At 44.3% G+C, this 27,452-nt stretch overlaps 1 protein-coding gene across 2 annotated transcripts; it reads left to right on the top strand.

The window, feature by feature from the left end:
• Positions 1 to 27,452, top strand: LOC113446394 (ly6/PLAUR domain-containing protein 2-like). Of its 2 annotated transcripts, XM_087931817.1 has the most exons (4): positions 1 to 70; positions 4,202 to 4,303; positions 24,470 to 24,589; positions 27,130 to 27,452. In XM_087931817.1, the coding sequence occupies exons 1-4, from the start codon at positions 16 to 18 to the stop codon at positions 27,330 to 27,332; spliced, it is 480 nt and encodes a 159-aa protein (XP_087787943.1). In that variant the 5' UTR covers positions 1 to 15; the 3' UTR covers positions 27,333 to 27,452. The 2 variants fall into 2 exon arrangements, with proteins under 2 accessions (XP_087787943.1, XP_026571811.2); XM_026716026.2 differs by lacking the exons at positions 1 to 70; positions 4,202 to 4,303 and adding an exon at positions 20,011 to 20,306.

Genomic DNA, 27,452 nt, shown 5'->3' with positions numbered 1-27,452 from the left:
AATTCGGGCAATGAAATGAAGACTCATCTTCCAGTTGTGTTGCTGATCATTATCTTGCACGTCAAGAAAGGTGAGCCATCGTGGGTAGGGTGGTACTCATTGTTTTGCTTCCTTTGGGGATGCTGGATAAGTCGAGCCAGGTTTGGTGTAATGGTTAAGGCACCAGGCGAGAAAGCGGGAGAGAGTGAGTTCTACTCCTGCCGTAGGCATGAAAGTTGGCTGGGTGATTTGGGGCCAGTCGCCTGGAGTCTCGTGAGTTCTAGTTTTGTCTTAGGTGTCAGGGGATCCAGACATTGTCTGAATTAATCATGAACTCCGAGACAGGCATCACCTTGAGGTTCTTTGTTAATACGGAAACGGGCATCAGCTGTAGAATTTCAGCACCGAAGAAACTCCCAAAACTACGCACAAAATCCAACCTACATCCACCCGCTTTTCTATACCTCATTAATCACATAAACCAATTACTCTGCAGCTGAAATATCTAACTGCGACATACTAAATAGCCTTGAACTTTTAAACTAAAATTTTTTCCCCTCCTTCTAACAAAATTTCCATTATATCACTCCCGCTCCTTCATCCTGTGGCAGCGACGAATTCCAGAGCTGACATTAGGAATTAAAGCTAATGGGGTGGCTTTGGGCCAATCACCAGGAGACCCTGGTGATAATCTCCCCTTAGCCATAAAAGATGATTGGTTGACTGTGAGCCAATCACCAGCAGACTGTGAGTTCTGGTCCCATCTTAGGCATGAAAGGCGGTTGGGTGTCTTTGGACCAATTACCAGGAAACGATGAGTTCTAATCTCTCTTTAGCCATGAAAGCCGATTGGTTGACTTTGAGCCAATCATCAGGAGATGGTAAGTTCTAGTCCCGCCGTAGGTATGAAAGCCAGTTGGGTGTCTTTGAGCCAATCACCAGGAGATGGTAAGTTCTAGTCCCGCCGTAGGTATGAAAGCCAGTTGGGTGTCTTTGAGCCAATCACCAGGAGATGGTAAGTTCTAGTCCCACCATAGGTATGAAAGCCAGTTGGGTATCATTGAGCCAATCACCAGGATACCATGAGTTCTAATCCCGTTTTAGCCATGAAAGCTGGTGGGTGACTTTTTGGCCAACCATCAGGATGAGACTGTGAGTTCTAGTCTTAGTTATGAAAGTTGTGTGGGTGACTTTGGGATGAGAGATGGTGAGTTCTAGTCCTGCCCGAGGCATGGAAGCAGACTTACAACTGTAATTGCCGGGCTCAATTATGTTTGTAAGTTGAGGACTTTCTGTATTTGGAAAGCTTTCTTTGCTGTCGCAAGTAAACATTTTTGCATATACAAGGCAAAATACATCTACCTCCCTCATTCACTAAGATGGAGGTTCTGCCGATTTGGAACAGATGGCATAGATCTGCATAGTCCTCAAATAAATTAAAAAATAGATTCAAACTCCTGCTTGCGTACGATTAGATAGTCCCTCCTTGGATTTTTTTCCACAATAGGAGAGTCTAGATCCGTGATGGCGAACCTATGGCACGCGTGCCACAAGTGACACGCAGAACCATTTGTGCTGGCACACGAACAGCAGGCAAACTGCGCATGCGCGCGTCTCACAACTGATTTTTTCGGTTGGTTTGAGGCCTTTTTTGGCCTCCCAGTGGCTTGGAAAAAGTCTCTGCAAGGCTTTTCAGGACGATAGGCCCGTTTCATCACTTCTCATAATACCGGAAGTGACGAAAAAGGCCTATAATTCAGCCTAAAAAGCTTTGCAGAGGCTTTTTTTCAAGCCTCTGGGAGGCCACAAAAGGCCTCAAACCAGCCCCCCTGCCCCCCAAAAATCAACTGTGAGGTGCAGTGCAGGTAAGGGAGGGGGGAATTGCATGTGCATGCACAGGGGGTGTAGGGAGGGGGCGTGCACGTTGCATTCTGGGTGCTGGCACGCAAGTGCGTGCACACTGTTGCGCATGCAATTTTTGGCACAGGAGCCCAAAAAGGTTAGTCACCACTGGTCTAGATTGTGCAGACCTTAAGCACAAATACTGTAGTCATTTATTCTGTAATAATTTTTTTTTTCAAATTGGTGGATGTGTAAATCTGAACTCTGAATCCTCAGGGCTGAGCATGTGTCATTTGAGGAATATCTGGGCATAGTAGTCCTCGAATTAGTGGCCAATAGCAACATCTCCTAGACAGAGATTTCTGAAAGCTCAAATATCAGGTCTACATGTACCACTAAGGGCTCCAAACTTGGCAACTTTAAGCCTTGTGGACTTCAACTCCCAGAATTCTCCAGTCAGCGATGCTAAAAGTTGAAATCCACAAGTCTTAAAGTTGCCAAGTTTGGGGACCCCTGGTCTAGAGGGTGAAGGAGTTGGTCTAGGAAGGAGGGAACCAGAGTTCTAATCCTGGTTGGTGAACCTAAAAGATTGCCTTTGGCCAGTAATTCCTTCTCACACCCTAGGAAGAAGGCAAAACCAAATCACAATAATTCCAGGTAATAGTTTCACAAAGATTAGCTGCAATATTGCAAGGACTTTTTCTTCTGCTTGCAGGAGTGTGATTCACTCATCTCTCTCTCTCTCTCTCTCTCTCTCTCTCACACACACACACACACACAGAGCAGGAGAAGGAACACAGTATAGGACCCATCCGATTTCAGCAAATGTGGTTTCTTGCGGATTTTCCATCAGTTGCTCAATTTGGTTTTCTAATGAGCTTTTTAACCCAACTGTCCTGCTGCTTCAAGATTTATCGACTCAATCTTGGTACTGCCCTTCTTTCGAGAGACCCTGTTCCAGCTTGTCTCTCCTAGATTTCACCCCCATCCCCAAGACCTGTTGTTTGTCCAAGCTCCTGATATTTCAGGACCTGTGGACAGAAGCTGTCTAAAAAAAGAAGGAGGAAGAAGCAAAATGGTGTGACGTTTGTGTCCCGTCTCTCTGTCCAAGTCAGGGTCAAAGGCAGGGAGGGCTTCCTTCAGTAGAGACCATCTTAAAAGTCAGAGCTTCTGATCACCTCTGCGTGGACCTTTTGCATGGCTGGAACCAGTTTTTCCTGTTCACCTGGCAAGAACCCGGGCCTTAAATCTACTCTCTTTGTGGGAGGAGGAGGAGGAGGAGGAGGAGGAGGAGGAGGACGATGACCGTGGAGTCCTTGGTGTTCTCTGACCTTGATTGGTTTTTTTGCAGACTTTTCATTATCCAGCTAGATAACACCATTAGTGCTAGCTAGAAGGGAATGGGGTTTGCGGAAAGGAGGAGGAAGTAGGAAGAAGAGGAGGACTGTGGGGTCCTTGGTGCTCTCTGAGCTTGGTTTGTTTTCTTGCAGATGTTTCATTACCCAACTAGGTAACATCATAAGTGCTGGAAGGGAGGAGGAGGAGGAGGATTATGGGGTCCTTGGTGCTTGTCTGAGCGTGGCGGTTTTCTTGCTGACGTTTCATTACCAAACTAGGTAACATCATCAATGCTAGAAGGGAGTAGGGTTTGTGGAGAGGAGGAGGAGGAGGAGGAGGAGGAGGAGGAGGAGGAAGATTATGGGGTCCTTGGTGCTCTTTGAGCTTGGTTGTTTCCTTGCAGACCTTTCATTACCCAACTAGGTAACATCATCAATGCTAGAAGGGAGTGAGGTTTGTGGAGAGGAGGAGGAGAAAGAAGAGGAGGAGGAGGAAGATTGTGGGGTCCTTGGTGCTGTCTGAGCTTGGCGGTTTTCTTGCTGACGTTTCATTACCAAACTAGGTAACATCATCAATGCTAGAAGGGAGTGAGGTTTGTGGAGAGGAGGAGGAGAAAGAAGAAGAGGAGGAGGAAGATTGTGGGGTCCTTGGTGCTCTTTGAGCTTGGTTGTTTCCTTGCAGACCTTTCATTACCCAACTAGGTAACATCATCAATGCTAGAAGGGAGTGGGGTTTGTGGAGAGGAGGAGGAGGAGGAGGAAGAGGAAGAGAAAGAGGAGGAGGAAGATTGTGGGGTCCTTGGTGCTCTTTGAGCTTGGTTGTTTCCTTGCAGACCTTTCATTACCCAACTAGGTAACATCATCAATGCTAGAAGGCAGAGGAGCTTGCAGAGAGGAGTCGGAGTCCTTTCGGGACTACCTGCAGGTTTAAAAAAAAGTAACTGAACTAAAAGGAAGAGCTTTATCTGTCTGGTTACTTCCATCCTGAGTATTTTCAGTTTCAGGATTCTTAACTAACCCCATTCCATTTTTTTCCTACGCAGTCCCATCACTGGTGTGCTACTCTTGCAATCAGACAAGCTACTCCGGGTGCACAAGCCTTAAAAATTGCTCCCATCAAGAGTATTTCTGCACAAGGTACACAGGTAAAGCATGTAGCACGCACCACTCAGGCTGCACCACTCGATGTGGGATGCAGTTAGTCCTCGACTTACCTCCGTTCATTTCGCGACTGGAGTTACAACGGCAGTGAACACAGAATGATTGACAGCCGGGCCTTGTGCTTACAACATCCCTGCATCCCCTTTCCCCAGGCACATGGCCACTGGCATGTACTTACTGTCAGCTTTGGAAACCATATTAAGATTCGAATGCTCCCGCACTGCCACCCTTGAGCCTGGGACGGTGGGAGGGCGGAATTCATTTGGGTATATCGAGTTAGACAAAATAAAATTCTTTCGGTTGGTTCAAGGTCACTGAGTGTGGCACATAATGAGATGGGAATCTTACTTTAGGACGGGTGGTGATTGGACTATGTGAGGAGGTGATAGCTAAGGGTGGTGGGGGATTGATTTCTAGTTTTGCAATTTTTGCAAGGAAGCCCAAAACTTTCAGGTTCGGGATTCCACAGGTGTGCTATCCAACTATCCAAATAAAGGACCCTTTGCGAGATGTATTTATTTATCTGATTTGTCAATCGCTTACAAGAGAATAGGTATAAGTATAAACATGAGTAAGAATACAGGAAATAGGTACGAATAAATGGGGACAATAGGACAGGGATGGTAAGCATGATGGTGCACTTATGTACACCCCTTACAGACCTCTTAGGAATGGATATTCTCTCCCTTCTTTTCCTTCCTTCCTTCCTTCCTTCCTTCCTTCCTTCCTTCCTTCCTTCCACTCCCTCCCTCCCTTTTCTCTCCTCCCTCCATGCTTTTCTCTCCTTCCTTCCTTCCTTCCTTCCTTCCTTCCTTCCTTCCTTCCTTCCTTCCTTCCTTCCTCCCACTCCCTCCCTCCCTTTTCTCTCCTCCCTCCATGCTTTTCTCTCCCTTCCTTCCTTCCTTCCTTCCTTCCTTCCTTCCTCCCACTCCCTCCCTCCCTTTTCTCTCCTCCCTCCATGCTTTCCTCTCCTTCCTTCCTTCCTTCGTTCCTTCCTTCCTTCCTTCCTTTCTTCCTTCCTCCCACTCCCTCCCTCCCTTCTCTCCTCCCTCCATGCTTTCCTCTCCTTCCTTCCTTCCTTCCTTCCTTCCTTCCTTCCTTCCTCCCACTCACTCCCTCCCTTTTCTCTCCTCCTCCATGCTTTCCTCTCCTTCCTTCCTTCCTTCCTCCCACTCCCTCCCTCCCTTTTCTCTCCTCCCTCCATGCTTTCCTCTCCTTCCTTCCTTCCTTCCTTCCTTCCTTCCTTCCTTCCTTCCTTCCTTCCTCCCACTCCCTCCCTCCCTTTTCTCTCCTCCCTCCATGCTTTCCTCTCCTTCCTTCCTTCCTTCCTCCCACTCCCTCCCTCCCTTTTCTCTCCTCCCTCCATGCTTTCCTCTCCTTCCTTCCTTCCTTCCTTCCTTCCTTCCTTCCTTCCTTCCACTCCCTCCCTCCCTTTTCTCTCCTCCCTCCATGCTTTCCTCTCCTTCCTTCCTTCCTTCCTTCCTTCCTTCCTCCCACTCCCTCCCTCCCTTTTCTCTCCTCCCTCCATGCTTTCCTTCCTTCCTTCCTTCCTTCCTTCCTTCCTTCCTTCCTTCCCTTCCTTCCTTCCTCCCACTCCCTCCCTCCCTTTTCTCTCCTCCCTCCATGCTTTTCTCTCCTTCCTTCCTTCCTTCCTTCCTTCCTTCCTTCCTTCCTTCCTTCCTTCCTCCCACTCCCTCCCTCCCTTTTCTCTCCTCCCTCCATGCTTTCCTCTCCTTCCTTCCTTCCTTCCTCCCACTCCCTCCCTCCCTTTTCTCCTCCTCCTCCATGCTTTCCTCTCCTTCCTTCCTTCCTTCCTTCCTTCCTTCCTTCCTTCCACTCCCTCCCTCCCTTTTCTCTCCTCCCTCCATGCTTTCCTTCCTTCCTTCCTTCCTTCCTTCCTTCCTTCCTTCCTTCCTTCCTTCCTTCCTCCCACTCCCTCCCTCCCTTTTCTCTCCTCCCTCCATGCTTTCCTCTCCTTCCTTCCTTCCTTCCTTCCTTCCTTCCTTCCTTCCACTCCTGCCCTCCCTTTTCTCTCCTTCCTTCCTTCCTTCCTTCCTTCCTTCCTTCCTTCCTTCCTTCCTCCCTCCCTCCCTCCCTTTTCTCTCCTCCCTCCATGCTTTCCTCTCCTTCCTTCCTTCCTTCCTTCCTTCCTTCCTTCCTCCCACTCCCTCCCTCCCTTTTCTCTCCTCCCTCCATACTTTTCTCTCCTTCCTTCCTTCCCCTTCCCTTTTCTTCTTCCTCCCCCTTCCTTCCTCCCTCCCTTTCCCTTCCTCCCTCCCTCCCTTTTCTCTCATTTCTTCCTTCCCCTTCCCTTGTCTTCTGCCTTCCCCCTTCCTTCCTTCCTTCCTTCCTTCTTTTATTTTTTATTTTATTTATTTGTTTATTTGACTTGTCAATTGCTTACAAGAGAATAGGTATAAGTATAAACATGAGTAAGAATACAGGAAATAGATACGAATAAATGGGGACAATAGGACAGGGATGGTGCACTTATGCACGCCCCTTACAGACCTCTTAGGAATGGGGTGAGGTCAACATTGGATAGTTTGAGGTTAAAGGCGTGGCGGGTTAGAGGATGTAACAACAGAGTCAGGTAGGGCATTCCAGGCACTGACCACTCGGTTGCTGAAGTCGTACTTTCTGCAATCAAGTTTGGAGCAGTTTACATTGAGTTTGTATCTGTTGTGTGCTCTTGTATGGTTGTGGTTGAAGCTGAAGTAGTCATTGACTGGTAGGACATTGTAGCACACAACCGTAGGCGACATAGTTCAAGGTTGTCCAAGCCCAAAATCTCAAGCCTTGGTGGTGTAGGGTATTCTGTTGTGAGCAGAGGAGTGTAGTACTCTTCTTGTGAAATACTTCTGGACTCGCTCAATTGTCTGATGTGCAGTGCGGATTCCAGACGGATGAGCTGTATTCGAGTATTGGTCTGGCAAAAGTTTTGTATGTTCTAGTTAGCAATTTGATATTTCCGGAGGAGAAACTTCATAATTTACACTCTTAATGCCTTTTTGCAATGCTGATGTCTGTCTCAGAGTTATTGCTTGGAATGGAAGGTTGCTGGACCGCTGACACTTACGTCTGTTGCTGTGTACAGGACAACCACCAGATTCAGTTCACAACTGCGGCGATTTGTTTAACAACCGTGGCAATGAAGGTTAAAAAAATGGGGTGCGACTCACTTCAAAACTGCCCAGCTTAAATAATGGAAACTCGGAACCCAATTGCGGTTATAAGTCGAGGATGCCCTGTCTATCAGAGTCTGGCTGCAGGATCGTGGCTTCAAGGTAGTCCTCGACCTATGACCAAAACCGAGCCCCAAATTTCTGTGGCTAAGTGAGACACTTGCTGAGTGAGTTTTGCCCCGTTTTACGACTGTAGGGGTGAAATGAATCACCACCATTATTAAGTCAGGTCACAGGGTTGTTAAGCGAATCTGGCTTCCCCGCCGACTTTCCTTGGCAGATGGTCATGAAAGGGGATCACGTGACCCCAGGACCCTGCGACCCTCATAAATATGGGTCAGTGGCCAAGAGTCTGAAAATGTTGACCACGTGACCATGGAGATGCTGCAATGGTCATAACTGTGAAAAACGGCCCTAAGCCACTTTTTTCCAGTGCCGTTGTAACTTTGAACTGTCTCTAAATGAACTGTTGTAAGTCGAGGACTACCTGTATTTGATTACTCTTCCATTCCACTGAAAGTTGCACATTTTTGCTTTTGTAAACAAGAGAAGAAGAAGGAAAAGTTTTTAATTCAGCTCATGCATCCATGCATTCTATATTCCTATATTCTGGTTCATTTCCAAACTGGGAGAAGGGCACTGGAAACATGGAGGCAGACTGGAAAGATGGTTTAATGGAGCAGAACCTTCAAGCACATGGATTCTGCTGCAGCGAACCCATGGAGTGGAGAGTGAGGGGTTTTTATACCTTCTCTTGGGCTTTGAACTTGAACTTCCTGTTCCTGTGCAAGAACATGTGTTCTATTGGTTGTTGTCAGACTCCCATGGGGCCATGTGCAAATCCTAGGAGTCTGAGCTAAGCTTGTCTGAGCTAAGCTTGGTTGAAGTTTGGGCTGATGCAATGAAGGGGCTTGTTCGGCAATTCCTATTGTAGCTGAAGGCTAACCTTACCTTTGTTCAAAACTTGCTGCAGGGAATTTGCTTATGAATAGAGCTAGCTATCTCTTTATCTCTTAAGTGCTGGCATCTTCTGTGGGCCATCAAGAAAGGTGGGGGCTGCTTTCCAAGAGCATGTTTTTCTATTTCTCATCCAGGGAAATATAATATTCTGCCTTTTAAAGATTTCTCAAAATATTTCATTCTTCTAGGAGAGGGGTGGGTGCTAATTTTCTACACTATTTTCTCATTTTCCCTGCCAGTTTTGGCACATGGAATTTTCTTTTTTCTTGGAAGTGGCCTTTAAAATGGCAAAAAAACCCAATTTAGGATGAGGGTGGATGGTCCGAAAAGCAGCCTTCTGAATCGAGTGGGTACAGAGCCAATTCATGTACCCGAGATTCAGTCAGGATGATACCCCTGTCTCCCGAATATTTAACGTAACCCCATTTAGAGGAAATTAAATGCCAGGTCTACAATTGTCAGTCCTACAAGGCAAAGTGTCAAAGTTCTGGCTGACGAATCCAACCAAAGCTAGCAAAGTTGTAACGTTTCCTTCCCTTAATGCAAAACTATCGGGTACATCATTTTGGCACAGCATGAAAACCAGCTCTGACTAATTCCCACGCATTTCTTATAGTTAAAGCATAACATCTTCTCTGCACCACCACCCCTCCCCATTAGCACAGGTCACATTGTACAATTAGGTGTCAAAGTATTTCTGGGAAACGTTCATGGCTCTGCCATACCTCCTTTGAGATGAGCTTGGTTCCCACAGGTCGGCTTCTCGTTGCTATCTGGAACTGTCATTCTGATCTTTCCCTCTCTCCTTGATGTATGGCAGGTTGGGAATTGTGCCAGGATTCAAATAATTTAACAACTGTTTTGTGATAGCCAACCTGATCCTGGGCAAACCGGTTGTTAAATTACACACACACACCCCGGCTATCAAAGTGGATCCTGGGTCCTGCACTGCAATGGAGAAATGGGAAACAGAGTGGCCGGCACGAGGGAAGGAGGAGGAGCGGGGAGAAGAAAGAGGGAAAACAGCCTCTTCCTTCCCTCATGCCGTCCGCTGCATTGCCCCTTTCTCCATTGCAGCGCAGCGCCCAGGATCCACTTTGATAGCAGGTGGTGGGTAATTTAACAACCGGTTCGATTGAACCGGTGTGAACCGGCTGAATCCCACCTCTGATTGAGAAGCAGTAATGGCTTCCTTAGCAGTAGTTAGGTCAGGATCACCTGCCAGAAAGCTACCAATCTCGGAGAGCACCAAGGATGCCATGGCTCTCTTCTATTGGACTAATTATAGGAAAGAGTACGGAGGCCCCGGAAATGCATTTTCTTCTCAACGATACAAACAGAGGAGGGATCTTTTCACCCCCCACAACACACACATACACACACACAACAGATTCAGATATTTCCCTGCTGTGGAAACGTCTGATTGAAGATGTCAACACTGTCCAACTGGGTGGGGGGAGAATATTTGAGTAACTGTACCTCAAGCCCGAAAGAAAAATGCAGAAGTCTGAATCGTTCAACCTGCTGTGTGTTTCCTTTCCTGTTTAGCTACCTCTTTGTCTGGATTCGTGCTTCAGAAAGGCTGTGCAGTCAATTGCCCCATCTCCAAATCCAGCTGGCCATCGCTATATACTTTAACCTGCTGCCAGGAAGACAGGTGCAACCGTGTGACAGCTGTAAGGTGCTCCAAATCTCTGTTGGCAGTGACTCTTGTTTTTGTAGCCTTGACTGATATGGAACTCTGATGGGCAAGGCAGAGACAACCTGCTTACTTGCTTGTTTATTTATTTACTCATCCATCTATCCATTCATGTACTCATTCATTTTATCAATCATTTATTCAATTTATACAGCTTCCCATCTCTGATGTGGGCAGAGGAAAATGACTCGCGCATCCATCCATCCATCCATCCATCCATCTATTTATTTGGCCTCCCATCTCTGATCTGGAGCAGAGAAAAATGGCTTATTTATTTATTTATTTATTCATACTTTGATCCATCCATCATTTATTCATCCATCCATTAATTTATTCAATTTATATGGCTGCCTGTCTCTAATCTGGAGCAGAGAAAAATGGCTTGCTCATTCATTCATTCATTCATTCATTCATTCATTCACTCACTCATTCATTCATTCATTCATTCAATTCCTACAGTTGCCCGTCTCAATCATTGATTCGAGGAGGCTACTGATTTTTTAAAAAAATATGTATATATTATGGTTAGAAATGTTAAAACCTTTTAAAACAATAAAAAAACATAGTGTTCTGACCCAAACCCTTTTCCAATAAAACAAATATGAACCAAAGGGAACAGAAACCTTATAATGATTCTTACGAATCCCCGGTTAAAAGGCTGCTGCAAACTAATTAACTTTGATAAGCACAAGCCTCGCCAAAACTGTGCAAGGTTGCCAAGAATAACAGATAAGAAATATTTTGCAACACAAGTGTCTTCAAATACCAAGTTAAGATACTGCAATGTCCATGAGGCTGGAGTTTCAAAACGTTTTTGCTTCCTGCAAAGAACTTTCGCTTCACAGCTGGCTTTTATCTTCTTGAAGGAGGGGCCATTACCTTGCAGCCTTACTCCTGAGTCGCTCATGCTGCTGCAGCTGCTCTTTCCTGTGAGCAACCCCTGTGTGCATGTGCACTTGGCACAGGCTCCTCGGGAACCTCCTCCTCATTGCTGCCAGCCCCCACAATCTCTGAAGGCAGTTGTCCACTCCCTAATGGTCCTGGCCCCTCATCTGAGTCCTCACTCTCCTCAGCCGTCTGCACCTGCTACCAGCTAACCACAACACATAGTCGAACCAATACTGGCACTATAAACATCCACGTGAATTATAAAATTAAATTTTGGCCCTCTTAAAAATGCTGGCATTTCTTCCAAGTCTTCTGTCCTGCTTTTGCTGATGGACCCATGAGGAGACAACCAACATTTCCTGAAAATAGACACTTATTTCCTTATATTTATGTGGTTTTCTGAAAGCTGCTGCAGTGAAAATGGGGTGTGATGGACAGGCAGACTCCATCTTCAATTTCCATGGATAATTTTCTCAGGACAAGCCAGCAGAAGTGTTTTTTGTGCCTTCAAATTAACAAGGGAATTGAGAATTCCATGACATTTTGAATGATCATAGAATCATCGAAACCAGGGGATGAAAGGGACCTAAGAGGTCTTCTAGTCCAACCCCCTGTTCAAGGCAGAACCCATATCATCCCAGACAAAGGATTCTCCAGTCTTTTCTTGAAAATCTCCCATGATGGAGCACCCACAACTTCTGAAGGCAATTTTTTCCACTGATTGATCGTTTCTGTGGGTTCTGAATTCAAAAGATGCGATGAAATACAGAAGGGCAGTCCCTGTAGTCCTTCTTCGACTGGATAGACTGGAAATGGGAATTTTTGAGCTGCTCAGACCAAGATATGGAAGAAAAAGTGATTTGTCAGAACTAAGGGGACCTGACAGCACTTCAAAATTCCCCGAATTTCTTAAAGGATTAGAATGCTGTTCATTGTTTTCCCTAAAAATGAGAATATTTAAGTTTCTGATTGGGTGGGGTAGTAAAAGATGATGGAAGAGAGAAATGATAGAGAAAGAGACCATTAATCACAGGGACTATTAATCAGAGCTCATGCAGCCTGTCCAAAGATTTCTCTTCTTCCAGGGGCATTTGGACCACAATTTGCATCTTCCCTAGACAGAATGTCCAAAAGTTTATCTCCTTCCAGGGCCATTTGGATCATAATTCTCATCTTCTCTGGCCAGCATGACCAAGAAGATCTTTCCAAGGCACCTCTGGTCTGTTGTCAGGAAGGTTGAAGTAGTCTCAAATTGGTTAAAGAATGGAATAATCTCAGAGAAGTTAAAAGCCTTTGTAAATACAGTTGAAGAGCCTTTCTTGGCCTTTAAGGTTTAATGAACTGTAGAGAGAGAACTTTGTTTAGAAGAGGGAGGTTTGGAATGTTCTCAGATGATTCATTCTAACTATTTGGAAACCTGATCCTTCTTTATTGTTTTTCATCACCTGACTTGGCCAACTCCTCCTCCCCTTTCTTTCAAAAGGAATCTGAGCTTGCTTCTCCGGTAACCAGGTTGACTGTTGCTCAACTGAAATTCCTGATCTTATTGTTAGAAGAAGAAGGAGAAACCCTTTGAGGAGTCAGGTGCAAGAAATGTTTGTTGCTTTTTAACTTGCTGAGCCAAGAACATCCAGTCAGACAAGACAAAAAAAAAAAGATCTTTTGATGGATGGCCTTCCACTGGACTGTCAGTAACATCCGTCACATTTGGCAGAGTCATAAAAGTAATCTGTATTTAAATAATCCCTCGCACCAAGTGAGGTCCTGAAAAGGGAGAAAAAGAGGAAAGAAAATAGAAATCAGGCATGCATCCATCTTGGGAAATTTTATTGATTTCATTTATTGCATATATTGATTTTACTTAGCGTATGGCATCTACAGAGGTCATGCAATCACTGGTATATTAATTAAGTTTAAATAAAGCATCAGCAAATATGTGTGTGTGTGTGTTTGAATATATATACATATATATGTGTGTGCGTGCGCACGTGCATGTGTATATGTATAAATATGTGTGTGTGTGTGTGTGTGTAGGAATTGTGCAGTTATACTGAAACTGGTAGTTTTGTATTAATAAATATATTTAACATCTATATTTACAGCAGACAAGATAGTCAGGAACACAGGAACATCATGAGGTATATTAAACAGCATATAGAGCATGCAGAAGAAAAAGGCAGGAAAAATGAGGAAATGCCCCCTTTATATCCACAATAACCAATCATAGCATAATTTGCCTCATGCATGCTTCAGCACCCTCCAACCAATCAACTACAACTATGTGTTCTGGCCCCATTGTACATGAATATATGTCTCTCTCTTTCTGTGTGTATGTGTGTATGTAAATATATGTGTGTGCGTGTATGTATATGTATGCATGTATAAACTATCCTTTGTGTTCCGGACTAGCAGGCTTGAAAGCCTGCAGATCGGATTGGTCCGCTAGCCGCGGATCGTGATTGGTCGCCTCAGACTGATCCGATTGGCTAGTTAACGGGCTGTCGCGATTGGTCTAACCAAGCGCGGCAAACTCAAATCACCGTCATTGGCTGCCTAGCCGCAGCCAGCCCTATATAAGGGGCTGCTGCGGCTGGGATATTTCGCTCAGATCTGAAGTCACTAATAAAGATCTGTTGTCGCTATCTGAGTCTTGTCTCCGTCCTTGGACCCATCCTCCCAGACTTAACACTTTGTACCCTTTAATACACACACACACACTTACATATACATGTGTGTACAATGGGTGCAATTTATGTGTGTGTGCGTGGTGTGTGTTTCTCCTAACAATCCTCTCTCTCTCTAGAAAACCAATTTGGAATAACATATCACAGTTTTACAATCTAGATTTAAAAATGACAATGTTATTGTATTGGTTAGTCCCGTGATATAACTAAAGGAGGATGCCTACTAAAAGAAGCCTGGTTTTCCAATAGCAATTCTATCAATAGGCATACTGAACTACCGCTGGCCTACCAAGCACTGAGACACCAGGAAAGACCCTGCAGGAGGAGCAGAGACCACTTCCCATTGGGGAGTAGGGACCGATCGCATACACCCCCATCCCTGGGCATGTGGATTTATCCTTTGAAGGCACAGCCAGGCCTGTCCAAATGCAGAGGAGCCCAGCAGAGCTGCTTAAAAGCTCTAACAGACAGGAATAATGAAGAACCAGCAAAGCCACAAACTGCAATAGCTGTCAGGTTAACACCACCTCTTAGAGATAAGCATTCCAGGCTGGGTCTGATAAGGGAGGAAACAACAAGAAAAGATAAACCTCCTTTGACCAACATGACTGAAGCAAACACAACAAGGCTAATTACAAGTGGCAGGCGGTTGGAACAGCCTATTATGTGTGCAACAGCAAAATTGATTAATGATATATAAAGGCATAGATCTCTGTAATGGTAGCTTAATACTCTGAAGATGTCAGCAGAGGCTGACAAAAGCTTAGTAAGTAAATATAATTTTAGTTCTGGAGATCACAAAATATCTTTTACAAGTATACCTGGAACTTGTATTTTTAGAATATATATGTATGTGTGTATGTATGTATGTATGTATGTATGTATGTATGTATGGTATTCAGCTTTGTTCGGGTATTTTCCCACGTCATTATAGTTGTGCTTTTAAAGTTGTAGCAACGTTTCGACAGAATCTCATCTGCCATCATCAGGCTTCTGTATTGTGTTCGTCTGTGAGTCAGACTTTTACAGTTGTTTCAGTTTTAAATTTGGGGCTAGCCTACTGCTGTGCCAGTATGGTTCTTTCTTTATCCTGATTGGTTGGGAGTCTTGGTCTGTGTTTATTGGTCTTGGAGTTTGCTGTGCTCTGCTTGATTGGTGTTTCTAATATCTTCTGTCTGTTTTGTGGCTTTTTTGTGTGTGTGTCTTGATTGGCTGGCAACATTGTGTTTCCTTTATTGGAGGCTTTTAGTGCAGCTTGGCTCCAAGTAAGGGACGGCTATCATTTGTTAGGAAGCTAGGTTTCATCTGGGTGCCTGGTTGGGGTGTGTTTGAGCTGGAGGTATCAGGGGGGATTTGTTTGTGCCCAGGTGTTTGGCTGGCTTGTGGTGTGGAGATGTTTTTTGTTTGTGAGTGCAGGCTTCCAAATAATTGACAGTCTGGTGGAATCATCTCTTCTATTCATGCTTTCAGGTCTTTTTTCAATCTCTATGGCTTCTCTGATAATTCTGTGGCTGTGGTTTTCTATAGTGGCTAGGGTTTGGGTGCCATTGAAGTTGATGCTATGACCTGTGGCTTTCATGTGTTGGACTAGTGAGGAAGTGTGTTCCAGCTTTTTTACTGCATTTTTGTGTTCATCCAGGTGGGTACTTATTCTTCTATTGGTCTGTCCAATGTATGTGGCCGGGCATGATGCACAGGGGACTTCATATATGCCTTGGTTTTCCAGGTCAATTTTATCTTTGGGGTTTCTAAGGATGGCTGCTATTTTTCTGTCTGTTTTGAAGGCAGTCTTGATGTGATGCCTGTGTAGTATCTTACTGATTTTGTCTGTAGTACCTCTTATGTAGGGCAGGACAGCTGTTCCATAGGTCTGTTCATCTTCTAGGTCTCCATTATGTCTCAGTGTGTTTTTGTGGATCAAGTCGGTGATTTTGCTTTTGCAGAAGCCGTTGGTTGTCAGTACTTTAGTCAGGGTGCATAGTTCAGTCTTTATGTGTGTCTTGTCTGCCAGGTGTTTGGTTCTAGCAATTAGTGTTTTGGTCACAGAGTTTATCTGTGCTGGGTGGTGGTGGGATTGGGCGTTGAGGTAGCAGTTGGTGTGTGTTTTCTTCTGGTATATGGTGTGTCCTAGTATGCCATCTGTTTTTTTGTAGATTAGTACATCTAGGAATGGTAGTTGTTTGTTTGTTTCCGTTTCCATGGTGAACTTGATTTTGGGGTGTGTGCTGTTTAGGTGTGTTAGGAAATTGTTTAGGTTTCCTTTTCCATGGGGCCAAATCACAAATGTGTCATCGATGTATCTTAACCATAATTTGGGTTTGTGGGTGGCATTAGCCAGGGCTCTGGATTCGAATTCTTCCATGAACAGGTTTGCAATGATGGGTGACAGTGGTGATCCTATAGGGGCTCCTTCAATTTGCTTGTATCTTTGTATATGAAATATGTATTGGCTAAGCAGTGTTCTGTTAGTTCCATGAGGTGTTTAGCTGGTTGGTATTTATTTTTGATGATTTCAAGAGGTTTTTTTATCGGGACTTGAGTGAATAGTGAAACCACGTTGAAACTTACAAGCAGATCTTCTTGTTCCACATGTAGATCTTTGATCATTTCCAAGAAGTGGTATGAATTTTGTACATGTGAAGCTGCTGTTTCAGCATGGGGCTGTAGCTGTTTTGCTAAGTGTTTAGCTAGGTTTTGTAGCGGTGCTCCTCTGGAGCTGACTATGGGTCTGAGAGGTATGCCTTCTTGGTGTATTTTTGGGAGGCCGTATAGTTTGGGGCATCTGGAAGATTTTTCTCTTGGGATGATCATCTGTTGGATCTCTTTGCTCATGTGGCTGGTTATAATTTTCTTCTTGGTTAATTTTTCCAGATATGTGGTTGGGTCCGTGTTTATGGGTTTGTATGTGGAGTCTTGGAGTAGGACTGTCAATTTTGTTTCGTAGTCTTTTCTATCCATTACTACTGTGGCATTCCCTTTGTCTGCTGGAAGTATGATTATGCTGCTATCCTTTTTTAGGGCTTGCAGCGCTTTTAGTTCTTCTTTGTGGAAGTTGCTTTTAGGTGGTTTGCTTGTGCATAGGATGTTAGTAACTTGGTGTCTTATTCTATCAGCTTCATCTGTATTTAATTTAGTTAGGCCGGATTCTACTGCACATATGATGGATTCTGTGGGGATTTTTTGGGGTGCTATAGCATAATTGAATCCTTTGGTTAGGACATCTGTTTCTGTTTTGGGGAGTTCTCTGTTGGAAACGTTATATACTAATTGTTTCAGGTGTTGTTGTGAGTTGTTGGGGGCTTTCTTGTCATGTTCTAATTTCTTTAGTTTCTTCAAGAGTTTGTCATTTTTGTAAGTGGTTTCAGTTTCAGCTCTCCAAGTTGTAAGTTGTTTTATCTTGTCCCAAAGTAGAGGATGGATTTTGCTGCTCAATTCCAGGTGTTGTGCTAGCAAATCTTTGTTTAACTGATCCAAATGGAATCTCTTTCTGTGGAGCTTGTTTCTGAGTAGAGCCATTTCAATTCTTTTCAGGATACGTTTAGTAGCTGCTGTGCTGTGATGAAATATTAATTTGAAACAATGCAACACCAACCTGCTTCAAATTAACATTTCATCACAGCACAGCAGCTACTAAACGTATCCTGAAAAGAACTGAAATGGCTCTACTCAGGAACGAGCGAGCTGTGGCAAGAAGGTTTGCTGTGTCTGTCAGCATAGTGTCCAGAGCATGGAGGCACTACCAGGAGACAGGCCAGTACATCAGGAGATGTGGAGGAGGCCATAGGAGGGCATCAACCCAGCATCAGGACCGCTACCTCTGCCTTTGTGCAAGGAGGGACAGGAGGAGCATTGCCAGAGCCCTGCAAAATGACCTCCAGCAGGCCACAAATGTGCATGTGGCTGCTCAAATGGTCAGAAACAGACTCCATGAGGGTGATATGAGGGCCCGACGTCCACAGGTGGGGGTTGTGCTTACAGCCCAACACCATGCAGGACATTTGGCATTTGCCAGAGAACACCAAGATTGGCAAATTCGCCACTGGCGCCCTGTGCTCTTCACAGATGAAAGCAGGTTCACTCTGAGCACATGTGACAGGGTCTGGAGACGCTGTGGAGAACGTTCTGCTGCCTGCAACATCCTCCAGCATGACCGGTTTGGCAGTAGGTCAGTAATGGTGTGGGTTGGCATTTCTTTAGGGGGCCACAAAGCCCTCCATGTGCTCACCAGAGGTAGCCTGACTGCCATCAGGTACCGAGGTGAGATCCTCAGACCCCTTGTGAGACCATATGCTGGTGCAGTTGGTCCTGGGTTCCTCCTACTACGAGACAATGCTAGACCTCATGTGGCTGGAGTGTGTCAGCAGTTCCTGCAAGACCAAGGCATTGATGCTATGGACTGGCCCATCCGTTCCCTAGACCTGAATCCAATTGAGCACATCTGGGACATCATGTCTTGTTCCATTCACCAATGCCACGTTGCACCACAGACTATCCAGGAGTTGGGGGATGCTTTAGTCCAGGTGTGGGAGGAGATCCCTCAGGAGACCATCTGCCACCTCATCAGGCACATGCCTGGGCATTGTAGGGAGGTCATACAGGCATGTGGAGGCCACACACACTACTGAGCCTCATTTTGACTTGTTTTAAGTCAAAGTTGGATCAGCCGGTAATGTTTTTTTCCACTTTAATTTTGAGTGTAACTCCAAATCCAGACCTCCATGGGTTTCTAAATTTGATTTCCATTGATCATTTTTGTGTGATTTTGTTGTCAGCACATTCAACTATGTAATAAACAAAGTATTTAATAAGAATATTTCATTCATTCAGATCTAGGATGTCTTATTTTTGTGTACCCTTTATTTTTTTGAGCAGTGTATATCTGTCTGTCTGTCTGTCTGTCTGTCTGTCTGTCTGTCTGTCTGTCTATCTCTCTATCAATGTATCTATCTATCTATCTATCCATATTTGTTTTCTTAAGTTTTCACGGGTACTTACGTGTATGGCATTCAGCTTTGTTCGGGTATTTTCCCACGTCATTGTAGTTGTGCTTTTAAAGTTGTAGCAATGTTTCAGCAGAATCTCATCTGCCATCATCAGGCTTCTGTATATATTATACAGACTACAACTACAATGATGTGGGAAAATACCCGAACAAAGCTGAATGCCATACATATATCCATATATATATATATCCATATATATATCCCAGAATTCTTCAGAAAAACTTCAAGATGAAGGGTCCAAAGTTGAAAAACTTTGGACAAGACCAGTGGTGGGCAACTGTGGCCCCTTTTGAGACCTATGGGCTTCAACTCCTAGGATTTCTGAGCCAGACTGCTCAGAAATTCTGGGAGTTGAAGTCCGCATTTTGTGAAGCAGCCATACTTACCTACTCATACCCAGTCCTTCCGTATTCATAAATACTATTCCTGAATAATTAGCAAAGCCAAAGAACTAATCTACAACAGGAATTGCGATTACAAAATTTGTCTGCCTAATCAATACGATGATGATGGTGGTGATAAAACCAAGAAGGTGTCAATGGAAGTTGGTTCATCAGGTGGTGTATTTGGAAAGACACAATAGAGTGGCCACTGTGATGGACCGGAATTTTAGAATTTATAACTTACCAGCAAAGAAGAATTGGGAGAATCACAGTATGGAAAAAGTGATTAAGAAGCAAAGAGGTAAGATGCTAAAGAGATTTCCAGGTGAAGATTGATTAACATACAGCCCATAATAAGCCAGAGATGACTCTAATTACAAAGAAGCAAGTGTGGATAATAGGCAATGTAGTAGCTGGAGATAGAAGAATTATTGAAAAAAAAAATAGGAGAAAAACACACAAATCCCATCTTCCCTGGTCAGCATGTCCAAAGATTTCTCTCTTTCCAGGGGCATTCGGATCACAATTCCCATCTTCAAATAAACATACCTTCAAATAAAGCTGGAGTAAACATGGAAAGAGAGTTGTAGTAGAGCCAACTAGTGGTCAGAACACTTGGTGCCATCTCAAAAAAATCTGGAAAATTACCAGGAACACAACAGGAACATAAAAGTACCTCAGATCAAGCACAAAAAGTTGTGTCAGTTGGAACAACAAATATATTACCACAACATCTTTAACTCCCTTGGATCCTTGGGAAATAATATCTATTGAACAAAAATGCCAAACACAATCAGACTGATCCAATGGTTCATTGTGTAAATAGATGTTGGGGTTGATAAATATGGTGATGGCGTTAGAAAAAAGAAGGGATCATTTGTGAACGGTGTAGAAATCTTAACCAAGGCTGTGGCATAAGAGGGACCAGGAAACAAAGAGAGAAGGTGTGTCTCTTTGATTCTGAATCATCTAATCCCTTCAGCCTGAAAACCAACTTCTTTTCACCGTATAGTAGTTTTCTATCGGGTGGGGAATTGATTTGCAAGGGAGAAGAACAAGATAGGGGCTGTTGAGTCAGACGGTAGACTGGCAGCAAACTGCAAACTAAGATGGTGAAGATCTGTGGAAGAGGCAGGGTGATGCTGGTAACCATTTTCCTGACAGCTATTTTGTTCGTGGAGTTCGGTAAGAATCTTTTATTTAAATGAATCCCCCTCTTTTTTCTAATTAGGACGAAGAAATACGAGACTGCCTTCTATGGCATTTGTAGCACCTCTGGAAAGAAAAACGAGACATGCCACTCCTGTTCTCCTCTGTGAAAACCTTTCAGAGGTTTAGTTGGCAAAGTCACAGAGAAGAATCATAAGCCGCACCAAAAGAACATCGAACAATAAGATTGGAAGAGACCTTAGAGATCTTCTAGTCCAACCCCCCATGTCTGAGGCAAAAGAACCTATATCATTCTGGACAAATGGCTGTCCAGTTTCTTCGTGAAAACCTCCAGTTAGGAGACCTCTGAGGTAGAGGGAGCATTTTTCCCAAAGGAAGGGATTCTTTATCAAACTTGGTTCCCACAAATTGTGTTAGGACACAAAGGGAACTTGTGTTGGTAACTTCAATTGCCAGATTGTACGTTCCTTTTGATTGAAAACATAGGAGGAGGCAATATTTCACCATTTCTCCACCCAGATGGAAAATATTGCGGTCGTAGCTCAGATTGAAATAACTTGGACAGACTTGCAACATGTCACCTTTGATTCTCCAAGACTCCAAGTGCCTTGACCTAGAAGATGGAAAGATATTCCAGATAAGGCGTTCAGAGGAAGCCTTATTTGTTTCCTAGCATCCTCTTGTCAGGGTCCTATCAGGTCAGCTTCAGGGTTGACATTTCCCATGTCCTCAAGCTTGCTAGGTAAAGGGTTGAAGATCTGGAGACTTTGAAGCAACCACCTATAGCATTCGAGGTGCTTTGAATGCTAGGAATTGTAACCAAGAAAATGGAGAGATTTTTTTTTCCGTCTAAAATTATTCTTCTTACTCATTGAACATAAAACAAGAATAATAAGTGACCCCGGAGGTCTTCTAGTCCACCCCCCTGCTCAAGCAGAAGACCTGACAGAAATCAGGTAAATGATTATCCAGTCTCTTTTTGAAAGCCTCCAGTGATGGAACACTCATGACATCTGAAGACAAGCTGTTCCATTGGTTGATTGCTCTCCCCATTAGGAAATTTCTCCATACCTATAGTTGTAGGTTTTATTTTCTTCCTCCTATCCTCACTTGTCTTTCCCCTTTTCCTCCTCACTGTGCCCTACCATTTGTTTTTATATTTTTTGTATTTTTTGTCTAAATCCATAACTCAACAGCCACTAAACCTAAGTGCTGTAAATCAAGAACGACCTTCCATTTTTACTTTCTAATTGCCTAATAATCCCTCGATTAAAATATTTTCTTAAGAAACTCCCAAGTAAAATCATTCCGAATGCTGATTTTCTGGACCTATTGTATATTACCGTGTTTCTCACAAAATAAGACCCGGGCCTTATTTTTCTTTGAGCCCCGAAAAAATGGCTAGGACGTCTTTTCGGGGGTGAATTAATTTCTTCCCCACCCAACGCACCAGCACCGTCTCCAACAACAGGGTCTGAGTCGCTCCCGCTTGCCCCCCGTCCCTGTAATAACAGGAAAAAAAAGTTTTTGCGGTACCTGGGAGCGCCGCGCGCTGCGTTTTGGTTTAATCCCGAGCGGCTGGGTGGGCGTGAGAAGAGCCGAGTGAGCGTCGCTGCTGCTGCTACCCTCGGTGTTCCAGCCTCGGGCTCTGCAAGTTTGCAAAAAGTCCTGGTGCGCAGCCCGTTCCTTCATTCCAAGTGCCCAGGCCGAGCTGCTGCTATCCCTCTCTCGCCAGTGCCGTCTCCCATAACAGCGGCAGCAGCGGCGGAAACCATGGAAGTTACGGAGGCGGCTCCCGCACCCGAGAAGTGGCTGAAATGCTTCTACTGTTCCTGCCGCTGCTGCCGCTGTTATTGGAGACAGTGCTGGTGAGAGAGAGACAGCTTCAGCTCAGCCTGGGCGCTTGGAATGAAGGAACGGGCTGCGTACCGGGACTTTTGCAAACTTGCAGAGTCCGCGGCTGGAGCACCGAGGGTAGCAGCAGCAGAGACGCTCGCTCGGCTCTTCTCACGCCCACCCAGCTGCTCAGGTTTGAACCAAAACGCAGTGCGCAGTGCTCCCAGGTGCCTCAAAATGTTTCTTTTTTCCTGTTGTTACAGGGACAGGGGAAAAGCAGGAGCAACTCAGATGCTGTTGTTGGAGACAGCGCTGGCGATAGAGGCGCCAGCACCGGTGGGAACCATGGAAGCTACAGAGGCCTGAGAAGCAGCTGAAATGCTGCCAGACATCCACGCCAACGCAGCCCGCCTGCTGACCCGGGTAAGGGAGGGGTAAGGGAGCCATCCACGCTCTACCATGGTGTTAGGAGCGGCTGATGGTGAGGCGTAGCTGCCCGCGGGGCACTCCTAATGGCAAGTTCCCCCCTGCCGCCCCCTCCCAATTTCGCATGTTTTAAACTGGGCCTAAATTTGTGGAGAGGGGCTTAATTTCATTTTATGCCTAGAAAACATGCTGGGGTTTCCTATTGGGGGTGGGCGTATTGTTGGAGAAATACGGTATATAAGTGTACCTCTAAAGAACCATTGCATTTTTAAAGCGAGTTCAACAAAACAGCACAGTTGACACAGCAGCTAATCGCGAAAGAATGGACTAAGAAAGAGGAAGATCAGATTGCATGAAATAACCCCAACAGGACAAAGGAAAGTCGCAAAAAAAAAAAATGTTCCTTTCATATCACATGCAAAGAAGACTAATCCCAACACAAAAGTTTTATCGGCATGGAATTTGCAGGATCTTGTGGCTCAATTGTGGTCAAGTGAAGGATTACTACCACTTTATACTGCCTCTGTAAGAAACATTTGTAATATTGCATCCAGTTTTATTAACTTATTTATTTATTTACTTATAACAGGTATAAGTATAAGCATGGTTATGAATGCATGAGATGGATACGAATAAGAAAAAAAGAAACAATAGGACAATAACAGTAGGCACGTTGGTGCGCTTATGCACGCCCCTTACAGACCTCTTAGGAAAGGGGTGAAGTCAATAGTAGACAGTCTAAGCTTAAAGTTTTTAGGGTTTGGGGAAGAAACCACAGAGACAGGTAGAGGATTCCAGACATTGATCATTCTGTTTCTGAAGTCGTATTTTCTGCAATCAAGTTTGGTGCGATTTACCTTGAGTTTGTATCTATTGTGTTCTTTTGTATTATTGTGGTTGAAGCTGAAGTATTCATTGATAGGTAGGACATTGCAGTAGATAATTTCATGTACTAACTGCACTTAGGTCGGACTGAAGGCAATGTAGTTCTTGGTTGTCTAGGTCTAAAATTTCAAGTCTGGTGGCATGAGGTATTCTGCTATTTTGTATTTTTTGTGTGTGTGTATTTTGTATTTTGGTCATCACAATACAAAAAGAGATATTGTGATTCTAAAAAGAGCACAGAGAAAATCAACAAGATTGATTAGGGGACTGGAGGCTCATACGTATGATGAATGGTTACATGAATTGGATAGGATTGTCTAACAAAAACAAGGATTAAGGTCTTCCAATATTTGAAGGGCTGTCACAGAAAAAAGGAGGTCAATTTATCCCCTAAAGCAGGGGTCCCCAACCACCGGTCCGGGGACCGGTACCGGTCCGTGGAACAATTTCTACCGGGCCGCCGGTTTGCTGGGCGCCGCCATCTTGTTTTGATGAAAAACTGCTTCCGGTGAGCTTTTCCGGGTAGAAAGCGGCATTTGGGTGCTGAAAGAATCCTCGCGCCTTCGTTTCATCGGTGGGGTGATGGCTTCGAACAAAACTAAGGCGCGAGGATTCTTTCAGCATGCATGGCAAGGCGAGCTGAGCGACCATCCCGAAGCCGTCCCGAAGCCCATCGACACAGGTACAAAGGAGGAGTTGAAGGTGGCGGGGAGAAGCGGGGGGCGACTGGCTGGCCAGTCGCTCAGCTCGCCTTGCCATGCGTGCTGATGCCGGTACCGGGCCGCGGATGATTTTGTGATGCCGGTACCGGGCCGCAGCACAAAAAAGGTTGGGGACCACTGCCCTAAAGTCTGAAATAACATAGGGTCTCCTGCCTGAGCAGGAGGGGTTGGACTAGAAGACCTCCAACCTTTTTGTTTTGCATTCTGTCTAAGAGCCAAAGAATATTAAATGGACTGTAATCCAGTTGCAGTTCTTTCTCCTTGTTTAATAGCTCTAGATATTTATATATGCTTCTTTTTTCACGACAGCCCAATCTCTGAAATGTTTTTCATGTCGGGAGCCCACGAGACCTGAGAAATGCATGGCGGTGATGAATTGCATGCCAAACCAAACCATGTGTATGACGACAATGCATTCTCTTGAAGAAGGTGAGGTTGAAGGACAAAGTTGATCTAAGATGCTCAAGGTCAAGGTCAGATGAAGGAGACTTTCCCTTCTCTTCCTCCTCACTCCTCATTCTATGAAAAAGGGATTAAAAATGTACGTTCCTGGATCATCTTCACATAATGTCACAGCCTGGATATGACAAAGTGTGCAGGTCTTTTGAACACTGACAATGACATATCGATAACAGGTGGCTACTAAACAGGGAGATAGCAATAGCACTAGCACTTAGACTTATATACTTCAGGTTCTCTTGCTCCTCTTAGGCTTTAGTTTAAGTGACACACTTACTGCTTTTACAGCCCCTCTCTAAGCAGTTTAGAGTCACCCTCTTACCCCCAACAATTTGGATCCTCATTTTGCCCACCTCGGAAGGATAGAAGGTTGGGTCAACCTTGAGCCTGGTGGAATTTGAACTGCCGAATTGTAGGCAGCTGGCTGCAGCAGAAGTAGCTTGCAGTACTGCACTCTAACCACTGCACCACAGATCCTGTTGAATTGTCTGTGGAGAGTGTTAGGGATACACCCTAGCAGAATCTGCACGGCAGGCAGGCAGGCAGGCAAAATATGTGAGATAGACGTTTTTGTAGCTTACACTCAGTAAAACAGATACACCGTGCTAGTTAAATAGTTTATTCCAGTAAGAGTTATAGCATAGTCAAACAGTCCATATATCATTCACTAGTTCAGTCCGTCCAGGGATTATTCAGTTGCAAATTCCGGTGTCGAAAAAGAGAGGTCAGTAAACTTACAAATATCAGTCCAGGAATATATCTCCTTGCAGTAGAGATACGAAGAAGTCAAAAACTCCTCTCTTCCTTCAGCAACTCAGCAGTAGGGAAAACACGCAGTTAACAATCCAGTATAGTCAGCAATCCATCAGGTTCTCTTGCTTCCTCTTATGGCGGTTTCACACCGCACCCAAAATTACATGCTTTGCAGTTTAAAGTGACACACACTTAAACTTACAATCCTAGTTTATATATATTATTTTACCCAAACTACGTTAGGTAACCTATGTTATTCCTAACAGAGAGTCTCAGTCATCAAGGTCATGACTGTCCCTAAGATGCTTCCCCCCTGCCATGGCATATGCAGTACAATGCAGTGAGACATGTGCAGATCTGTAAGTTCGGGAAACAAAACAACCACTTCACAAACGCGTGGCCCAACATAGGAGAACACACCCATCAGGACAAGATTCAGCAGTCCATCTGCATTTAAAAGACAAAGGCCATTCTTCTGAAGGCAGCAAAGCCCACATTTTGGACAGAGGGGACCTCTAGTTTGAAAGAGGGGTCAAAGAGGCCGTCTATGTCCAAATTGAACAGCCCTCTCTCAACAGCAGGGGAGGCATATGACATCGACTACCTCCAGTCTACAACAGAGTCCTTTCAGCAGTTCCAAGAAAGATCCAAGTCCATTTGCACCACTCAGGTGGCCCTGAGGACACAGAGAAACCAGACTGTCACAATACCTGAAAGCCAGTCCAAATTCTGCACGGATTTGGTTGTGTGGAACTATTGGTATCCCTAAGGGATACCTGGATGGATATGCATAATTTTAAGCCTCTGGTTCACTAGATGTCCCCAATTTGAATATCCATCAGAGAAGATGTCCTACAGTTCTCATTCTTCTGAGGTAGCCCAGATATTTATTTTATTTTATTTTATTTTATTTTATTTTATTTTATTTTATTTTATTTTATTTTATTTTATTTTATTTTATTTTATTTTATTTTATTTTATTTTATTTTATTTTATCTATCTATCTATCTATCTATCTATCTATCTATCTATCTATCTATCTATCTATGTATTTATTTATGTATGTATTTATGTATGTATTTATGTATGTATTTATTCATTCATTCATTCATTCATTCATTCATTCATTCATTTATTATGTTTGTCAAGCATGTATGAGAAAACAAGCATAAGTATGAACCTAACATATAAACACATAAGTATAAATGGTGTAAGTATATGCATAATAAATGCGTACAAATAAATGGGAACAGTAGGACAGGGATGGTAGGTAAGCTGGTGCGCTTACGCATGCCCCCTTACAGACCTCCTAGGAATGGAGTGAGGTCCACAGTAGACAATTTAAGGTTAAAGTTTTGCGGGGTTTGAGGATGAAACAACAGAGTCAGGGTGTGAGTTCCAGGCATTGATCATTCCTTTGCTGAAGTCGTATTTTCTGCAATCAAGTTTGAAGTGGTTTCAGTTTGTATCTATGGTACGGCCATGTGTTCCTGCGGTTGAAGCCGAAGTAGTCGTTAACAGGTAGGACATTGTAGCAGACAATTTTGTGTACTAAGCTTAGGACAGACCGTCGGCGGCATAGTCCTAAGTTGTCCAGGTCCAAAATTTCAAGGTATTCTATTGCTGAGCTGAGGAGTGGCATACTCTTCTTGTTTTATTAAGACAGCTTGGAAGACACGGGGTCAATTCTAGCATGATACATGAGTCTCTGTGTGCCATCAATTATCTGAATATTTTTTTTTCTGGTTGTTTGGCAGTCTACCCTTTTGTGGGCGAATCCACCGTCACTCGGTCTTGTTCTCTGGCCTGCAACCTCTCCGAGATAGATGCAATCGGTTCCACGCGCCTGATAACCTGTTGCCACACTGACCTCTGCAACCACGACGGGGCCTCCTGGCTAGAGATCAGCTACACCATGTTGGGAGGACTGCTGGCTTCTTTCTTCCTCTTCCTCAGTTGAGACTCTGAATCTCTCCAGAATTTGGCGACTTTACTTCCTTAGAACGATGGGCCGCCCTCTCTTCATATTCCCGGATTCCTCTTTGTCTCAAATAATAATAAAAAAATGAGAACTGAAACT

Source organism: Pseudonaja textilis, chromosome 3, assembly GCF_049901715.1.
Source record: "Pseudonaja textilis isolate UNSWEBS1 chromosome 3, rPseTex1.2, whole genome shotgun sequence".
NCBI lineage: Eukaryota > Metazoa > Chordata > Lepidosauria > Squamata > Elapidae > Pseudonaja > Pseudonaja textilis.
The sequence above is the reverse complement of the archived record's forward strand: the minus strand, read 5'-3'. Positions and strand labels throughout refer to the sequence as shown.

What these genes read in the sequence shown, in the direction of transcription:
- LOC113446394 (XM_087931817.1), top strand. Translation starts at nt 16, where the DNA reads ATGAAGACTCATCTTCCAGTTGTGTTGCTGATCATTATCTTGCACGTC. An exon ending in TATCTTGCACGTCAAGAAAG is followed by an intron (nt 71 to 4,201) that starts GTGAGCCATCGT and finishes TTTCCTACGCAG; the next exon opens with TCCCATCACTGGTGTGCTAC. An exon ending in TTTCTGCACAAGGTACACAG is followed by an intron (nt 4,304 to 24,469) that starts GTAAAGCATGTA and finishes TTTTCACGACAG; the next exon opens with CCCAATCTCTGAAATGTTTT.